The sequence below is a fragment of the Bison bison genome, unplaced genomic scaffold (genome assembly GCF_000754665.1).
Source record: "Bison bison bison isolate TAMUID 2011002044 unplaced genomic scaffold, Bison_UMD1.0 scf7180017864466, whole genome shotgun sequence".
In the NCBI taxonomy this organism is placed as follows: domain Eukaryota; kingdom Metazoa; phylum Chordata; class Mammalia; order Artiodactyla; family Bovidae; genus Bison; species Bison bison.
Genome location: NW_011495027.1, coordinates 2,014,303 through 2,023,229, shown reverse-complemented (window position 1 = coordinate 2,023,229; position 8,927 = coordinate 2,014,303). Strand labels below are relative to the sequence as shown.

Genomic DNA, 8,927 nt, shown 5'->3' with positions numbered 1-8,927 from the left:
GATGTTTACATATCCTCTCCACCTCCTAGTTTCAGCCACTCAGCATGGTGCTTTACTTCAAAGAGGCTTTGCTGTCCAATAGGTTACAATGCAATCAGATAAACATATTGACAACACTTGCTTTAGATCAAATGAAAAATGTTGCAAGCATTGGTTTTGCCCAAATTATTCTTTCTCTTGAAACTGAATCTGAAGTTGAAAACGAAGGGAAAATGGCTCATTACCATAATAACTATCAAAAGGTGAGCCCATTCTCTTTTTGGAGGAGGGAAGAGGTAGATGGGCGTATGAAAAACATTCTTTAAGTGCCTGCTGATTTTTAATCAATTATTAAAGATGCTGTCATAATAAATAGAAGTTTACTTTATACCTGAAAATAATTATGGCTCTGATCTGTCTCTTTGATTATAGATCCAGATCAGAGTTATTTAAGGATTCAGACTAAACTGGACCCTTGCAAACTGGATCACTTTTGTGGTTGAACTGGAGTTATTCAGGATTCTCAGGAGTTCGTAGGAAAGAGAGGGGTAGTTCTCCTATAACAGAATTTTGTGTGAAATGTTCTGGACCGCCCGCCCATATTTTCCTGAGGTGCCTGCAAGAAGAACAGAACTGTGGGCCTTGATCCAAACCTGATAAATAAAAATCCTTCCAGTTGGGTCAGGAATCTACCTTAATTACCATGTTTTTGGTGATCTGCTGTACTTTAAACTTTGAGAATCGCTGGCCTGAGATCAAGGCTGTGCTGTATCTGGTTACCAAATTGGTAAACTGAGAAGCCTTTTTCTGACTATTCCTCCATGGGTATCATATTATTTAATGTATGTTTTTACTGCACTCAGATTAAAATGATCTCAGCAAACCCAAGCTTTTCATCAATTTTTTAAAAATTTCATAGCATGAAGTTTACTTTTCTAAGTTAAAGTGAAATAAATTTAATTTTACTCATATTTATCTTGTGATACCTTTTTGTATTATGATAATAGATGAATACACTAGGCTTAAGATTCATTAATTCATAGAAATATAAAGAACTTGTTTTCAGTTACATAAGCTAAAGAACTTTCGTTGAATAAGATATAAAATAATTCATTTTTTCTCCTCATTACACACTTAGCCCATGCATGCATACTTAGTCACTCAGTCGTGTCTGATTCTTTGCAATCTGATGAACTGTATGTAGCCCTCCAGGCTCCTCTGTCCTTGGCATTTTTCAAGCAAGAATCCTGGAGTGGGTTGCCATTTCCTCCTCCAGGGGATCTTCCTGACCCAGGAATCAAACCTGCATCTCTTGCATTATCCTGCATTAGCAGGCGAATTCTTTACCAACTGTTCCACCTGGGCATCCCACACACTTAGCACAGTGCATGGCAAATAGTAAGTGATCTGTAAATGACAGCTAAGAATAGCTATCATTAAAAATAAATAGTTATCATTAAAAATAAATTAAAAAAATTTATTTTTACTTCAACCTGAGCCTTTCCTGTGACTGGGCTTTAGGATACCTGTATTAGGATGGTTTTGCTAAAGCTAATTTTATTTCAAGGTCTAGAAAAACAGGTAGGTTCTTTTCTTGGAGATGTCATTTTTAATAGGCTTTCTTATCTCTTGTTTCTGACCTGATCATGCTGGTTGTCAGTCAACAGCCTTCATTATGCAATCACTAAGTGTCAAACAGTGCACCCCAGACACTGAGGGGATCCGGGGATTTCAACATTACCCTAAAGCCTAAATTCCAGTGTGTCCTGGGTTTTTACTAAAAACAGCAAAGTAATGTCATGGGAGGAAGCACAATGAATTTAATGGATAGACAAAACAAACTGGGCAGAATGTTTTTCACATTACCCACTTTTGAAACCCAAGAAATACAATATTATGAAAATACCACGTCTCCGTCATAATGATTAAATCTTTATCGAAGGAATAGTAGAAAATCCCTTCATTGTAACTTGGCCAAGTATAGTGAACACAGATGAGTTCTTCACTTGGCATTGGGCTTCTTATTTTACGGTTGAAAGTTTGCATTAATTCATCCAGTAATTCTAGAAAATCTGTCTTTCTTTAATTGAAGTGTAGTTGATTTACAATGGTAATTATTGCCATACAGTAAAATGATTGTTGTATATACATATTCTTTTTTAAATACTCTTTTCCATTATAATTTATCATAGGATATTGAATATAATTCTCTGTGCTATACAGTAGAGTCTAGTTGTTTATCTGTTCTGTGTATAAAAGCTTACATTTGCTAACCCCACCTCCTATTCCATCCCTCCGCTCACCTCCTCCCCATGTCTGTTCTCCATGTCTTTGATTCTGTTTCATAGACAAGTTCGTTTGTGTCATATTTTAGGTTCCACATATAAGTGATATCATACGATATTTGCCTTTCTCTTTCTAACTTACTTAGTAAGATAATCTCTAGTTGCAAAAAGCTCAGTCTTAATCTCTCCAAATTTTGCCTCTTTCACATTATCTCTATCATATCTTTCTAGTACATTTTTATACTATTCTTTTTCTTAAAAAAATTTTTTTTCATTGAAGTATAGTTGATTTACAATGTTTTGTTAGTTTCAGTTGTACAACAAAGTGACTAAGATACAAAATATTGAGTATAGAGTTCTCTGTGCTATACAGTAGGTCCTTGTTAGTTATCTATTTTATATATAGTAGAGTGTATATGTTACTCATAAATTCCTAATTTATCCCTTCCTCCAAACTTTCCCCTTTGGTAACAATAAGGGGATAAACAAATAACAATAAACTCTTATGTTTGTGAGTCTGTTTCTGTTTTGTAAATACATTTTATGTTTCTTTCGTATGTTCGATCTCCTGTGTATCTGCTTCAATCTTTGATTCTTTATTTGGGTTAGTCTCCCAGATCAATCTCTTTAGCAAGATTAAATCATTACTTAATCTATCTCTTACAAATAACTAATTCTTTCTGTTTCAGTCTGTTTCTTAATCCACTTATTAGTGCATTTCTAGAAGCTCTGTTGGATTCTTTTTCAAATTTTCTTGGTCTTTTTTTTTTATAGTTTTTTAATTTTTTTTTCAAGACAAGCTATCTTAATTTTCTCTTTTATTTCTGTAAAAATATTAAATACATGATTTTACATTTTGTGTCTGATAATTCCAGTATCTGAACTCTTTGCAGCTCAGACTTTGCTACCTGTTATTTCTGTGACTCTCTCTCAAGATACCTTGTTACTATGTATGCTTTTGATTTTTCATTATGAGTTCATGTTCCTTAAAGCTTTATATGTGAGAACGTGAGGATGAGATACAGTTGGGTTTGTCCATGAAGCCAACATGGTCTATGTTGGCTTCAGCACAGTGCATTCATCTTGCAAAGACTCCTGGGTATTAGACTGCTGGCTTTGTTTCTTTAGCCTCAATAACTCTTTGAGGCATGGCTTCCCTGGTGGCTCAGACAGTAAAGAATCTGCCCACAATGTGGGAGAAGTGGGTTCGATCCCTGGGTGGATAAGATCCCCTGGAAAAGGGCATGGCAACCCACTCCAATACACTTGACTGGAGAATTCCGTGGACAAAGGAGTGTGACAGGCTACAGTCCATAGGGTCGCAAACAGTTGGACACAACTGTGCTACTTTCACCTATATACTACAACATTTTAAGTCCAACTTTAATTTTGTTCAAACTGTTAAAAAAACTATTAATATACAGAGTAAAATCTAGAATGTGACAAACTGAAAGAAAAAGTTGATATGCTTGTTGCATTGTTATTTTGATGAAATGGGCTGAGACAAGCAAAATGGCCCAGGTATTTGTAACATAAAGAATTGTTGATGAAAATGTGATTAAAAAAAAAGATAAGGAGAATAATCAGAAGAGGACCAGACAATCTGCCTGTCAGCTATGTGACTTCGGGAAACTTGCTTAACATCACTGATGTGGCTTATTTTAAAATAAATGTTCTTCCCACCAAATCACAGGGTTTTTGTGAGGAATAGATTAGATAGTGTAGGTCTTTAATGGATGGAAAAATTTTAAATATATAGAAGTGCAAGTTTCTACAATAGCATGTCCACTTCCCTCCCTCTGTTGGGATCAGAGTACTTCCTTTCTCTCCCTAATGAGTGTAGGGACTTTGATGTAGTAAGATAGAACATATCATTTTAGGGCAAATGGGCTGGGTTTTCTTCCTGCCTCTGTCACCCAATAACTGTGTGACCTTGACAAGTACTTAACCTTAAAGTCTTCCTTTGTGAAACTTGATTAAGGATATATGCTTCACAGTGTTCTGGTAAAGGGTTAGAGGAAATCATACATGCAAATTTCCCAACATGTATCAAACCCTCACTAAATGGTTGCTACTCTTATTTTTACTTGTAAGTCTTACACATTAGGAAACAGAAATCTTTCAGTGTATGCATTTCAGTAGAATTTCCTTCCAACTGCATGTTTGGAAGTCTCCATCAGTTCTTTTTATTTTATTTTTTTACAAAGTTTAAAAAATATATATTTATTTATTTATACGACTGTGTTGAGTCATAGCTGTGGCAAGAGGGATTTTTAGTTGCAGCATGTAGGATCTAGTTCCCTGACGAGGGAATGAACCTGGGCCCCCTGCATTGGGAGAGCAGAGTCTTAACCACTGGACCACCAGGGAAGTCCCTCCATCAATTCTTTGTTGTGAGATTTCTTGCCCCTAATTCTAGAGGCTCCAGAGGTCTGTTCCAGCTAAGGCTGTTGCTACCTTGGAGAGGCTGGCAAGAAGAAAATTAGCATTTCCCTTTGCATTTAGTAATGAGTCTCTCTTCCTTTGTAACAGGCAGAAGTATGAAAATAACCGAGCACTTATAAATGGAGTCTTCATTAGGTGACAGGTCGCCTTTTCTACAATAATTATGCTTATGAATTTTTACATTGTTCTTGAAACCTCTGCTCGACAAATCCCTTAGTGTTAGTCAAAACACTTTGAACATAACTCGAGGCATATCCCCCCTTGATAGTAAAAATGAGCCACTATACAACCTAAAGCAACATGACATTTTCTATGAGATATCGATATTTTTCCATCTGACATTTAGTAGATCCTAAGCAGCCAAAAAAAAAAAAAAGTTGCCTCTAGGGTTATTATTTATCATTATTGTTTTTATCATTATATATTATTAAGATCCACCAAAATGATATTAAGATGGTTCATACGAATGCTCTTTTTTTCTCATATTAGTTCAGCATTTTTCTTGGAAGTCTTCTTGTTCACAAATGCCCAAGAAAATACCCAGGCAAAGGAAGAACCTAGGCAGAGAATTGGAAGGACTTCTCTAACACATTCCAAAGACAAGGAGGGAGGCATGTTTCCTGGCCGAGTTCTTCCATCTATCACTGCACGCTGCAACTGAATTGGTATTTATACATGAGTGATGAGTCCAAAATAGCTCGCACTTCTGTATTTCCCTCTATTATGGTGGGTAGAGATATGCTTACAAGAGCTCCTCTAATACTTGAGAGAAAATTCTAGTCATTCTAAAATTTAAATTTATAAAAATTTCCCTTGTCTTTCCTAATATTTTCGACCTCAGATCCATCCACGGGACCTTATAGACCTTAACAGACCCCAGGCTAGCAAATCCTAGACCCGTAGTGACAATCTACATCACTTTCAGTGTGACCTGGGAAAAACAGAACACTCAGTATCTCACTGCAGAAGTGAAAATGTACGAGTCATTTAAAATCTGAGAGTTCTCTCCAACATTACTTAGAGGCAATCAATGATTCTCTATTCCTTTATATTTCAAGACTTGTCTAAGAAAAGGGAACTTTTCTCATGCAGTGCCAAGTATAGATTTACTCCTACTGATACTTTGTCGAGAGTTCTGCTCTAGGAAATTAAGTTTTTTATAACTGTGTTCCCCCAAGCCACATAAGCCTGAGGAAGGACAATCAAAGTATGAAGGCAGAAGCAGGCTGGATCATAGCAGCAGTCTTTGAGTTTAGCCACCCTAGTTCTGGATTGACGTGCAGCCTGAGTAGTTCTCTCTAATGGTAACTGGAAGAACCCTTTGATGCAAAATACTACATACAATCATTGTTCATTAATGGTAATCATAGCTAATGTTTGTTGAACATTTATTATTTGCCAGGTACTTTTCCAAGTGTTTTATGTTGGTTTTTTTTTGGTCATATAATCCTCACAGCAATCCTGATAGATTGGTTCTAGTATTATTGATTTTACAAATGAAGAAATTTACTTCCATTCAGAGAGTTAATAGGTGGCAGAACAGGAACTCACACTTGGCCCATCGGATTCCATCCTCTCAGCTCCCCACCCACCCTGCAGATGAGAGCAGCCTTGGTATTTTCCTATCTGGTTATCTTGGATGTGGATCTCTGCCCCACACTGTGCAGTGTACACAATAGGATTCTGGCACCTACTTCTGGTTCTCAGACTACAGAATTGGGGAGGCTTCACTGAGAACAGCCTCAGTCTGGCCTGGGCCGTTATCTGTTCTGTCAGGTCCTGCTGAGGGACTCTTGAGTGTCCCACACTGTTCCTGTTCCTTCTTGCTCCAGCCTCAGATGGTTATGTCCTCTTTATTCTGACTCATTTGCTCAGTAAACATAATTACTCAGCTTTTGCTGGAGCGCCAAGGCGTAGGCAGGGGCTTTCTAAGGTTGCTGACCTCTCCTGCATGTGTCACCCACGAACCCCGGGTGGCTGTGTGGTGCTGGAGCGCTCTGTCTTGTCAGCATTGTGAACGCTTTGTGCTGTGTCACTGACTCTGTCTACCCTCAAGTCTGCCCTTCTTGACCTTATTCTCCAGCCAGCTGTTCCTGTGATCTCCGTGCTATGGTGATCAGAGAGCAGAAGTTGCCTTCCCCTCTTTTCTAGGAAGAGGAACTTCCTGATGGGAGTTCTGAGCTGAAGCAGCTCTTCCTGTATTGAAATCTTAGGGGCATTTTCATGAACGAGTGAGTCCGTGTCACTACACAAGAGGTGCAGGTGATGGGGCAGCAGTCAGTCATTCCTGATACATTTATTAGGCACCTATTTATGTTCCCAAAACTCTGCTGAGCATGGGGGTTGCTATGGCGACCAAGATGGAAATTGTTTCTGCTTTCAAGGCTTACTGTTTTTGAACAAATCACACACATGAAGAGGCAGTTATAGTTCTACTTGATAAAGTCTTTGATAAGGCAATAACAGAGCATTTTTAGATCACACAGAATGGGCACCTACTTCAGACTTAAAGGGCTGGGGTAGATTACCTGGTGGAAGTGACATCTGAGATTTAAAGAAGCTGAGTCAGAAGTTAGTCAGGTGAAGAGATTGGTAGTCAGATAGCAAGGAAGAGAAGAATGTTCAAGAAATAAGTAATAGTAAATTCAAAGGCCTATGGCAGAGCAAAAAGCAAGCAGAGCCAGGGTGACCACAATTAGCTCAGGATAGCCAAAGTGCAGTTTGAAGTAGAATGTGGTAGAATATAAAGCTGGATTGGTGAGCAGGAGTGGGGATATGAAGGGTAGCTTCCATTCCATCTTTCTTGGTATCTCATGGTAACTACTTGCTTTCTGGGCAAAGGCTAATAGAGTTTTGCCAAGAGAATGCACTGGTCATAGCAAACACCCTCTTCTGACAACACAAGAGAAGACTCTACACATAGACATCACCAGATGGTCAACACCGAAATCAGATTGATTATATTCTTTGCAGGCAAGGATGGAGAAGCTCTATACAGTCAGCAAAAACAAGACCGGGAGCTGACTGTGGCTCAGATCATGAACTCCTTATTGTCAAATTCAGACTTAAATTGAAGAAAGTAGGGAAAACCACTGGACCATTCGGGTATGACCTAAATCAAATCCTTTATGATTATACAGTGGAAATGAGAAATAGATTTAAGGGACTAGATCTGATAGACAGAGTGCCTGATGAACTATGGACGGAGGTTCGTGACATTGTACAGAAGACAGGGATCAAGACCACCCCCAAGAAAAAGAAATGCAAAAAAGCAAAATGGCTGTCTGAGGAGGCCTTACAAATAGCTGTGAAAAGAAGAGAAGTGAAAAGCAAAGGAGAAAAGGAAAGATATTGCCATCTGAATGCAGAGTTCTAAAGAATAGCAAGGAGAGATTAAAAAAAGCCTTTCTCAGCAATCAGTGCAAAGAAATACAGAAAAACAACAGAATGTGAAAGAGTAGAGATCTTTTCAAGAAAATTAGAGATACCAAGGGAACATTTCATGCAAAGATGGGCTCAATAATCTCTGGCTCAATTATCTTCATGACCCAGAATCACCATGGTGTGATCACTCATCTACAGCCAGACATCCTGGAATGTGAAGTCAAGTGGGCCTTAGACAGCATCACTATGAACAAAACTAGTGGAGGTGATGGAATTCCAGTTGAGCTATTTCAAATCCTGAGAGATGATGATGTGAAAGTGCTGCACTCAATATGCCAGCATATTTGGAAAACTCAGCAGTGGCCACAGGACTGGAAAAGGTCAGTTTTCATTTCAATCCCAGAGAAAGGCAATGCCAAAGAATGCTCCAACTTCTGCACAATTGCCTCATCTCACACACTAGTAAGTCGGACATGACTGAAGTGACTTAGCAGCAGCAGCAGCAGCAGCACATGCTAGTAAAGTAAAGCTCAAAATTCTCCAAGCCAGGCTTCAGCAATACATGAACTGTGAACTTCCAGATGTTCAAGCTGATTTTAAAAAGGGCAGAGGAACCAGAGATCAAATTGCCAACATCTGCTGGATCATCAAAGAAGCAAGAGAGTTCCAGAAAAAACATCTATTTCTGCTTTGTTGACTATGCCAAAGCCTTTGACTGTGTGGATCACAATAAACTGTGAAAATTCTGAAAGAGATGGGAATACCAGACCATCTGACCTGCCTCTTGAGAAACCTATATGCAGGTCAGGAAGCAACTGTTAGAACTGGACATGG

The 8,927-nt window shown here is 38.4% G+C and overlaps 1 protein-coding gene across 1 annotated transcript in view; it reads left to right on the top strand.

Annotated features, from left to right (window-relative positions):
* The first annotated feature begins 29 nt into the window (after window positions 1–29).
* The window catches only part of LOC105003256 (uricase), a 36,683-nt gene continuing 27,785 nt past the window's right edge, over window positions 30–8,927 (top strand). Inside the window, exon 1 of the mRNA XM_010860301.1 lies at window positions 30–242. Coding sequence (XP_010858603.1) covers window positions 45–242 — 198 coding nt within the window. The 5' untranslated portion in view covers window positions 30–44. The remainder of the gene's footprint in view (window positions 243–8,927) is intronic.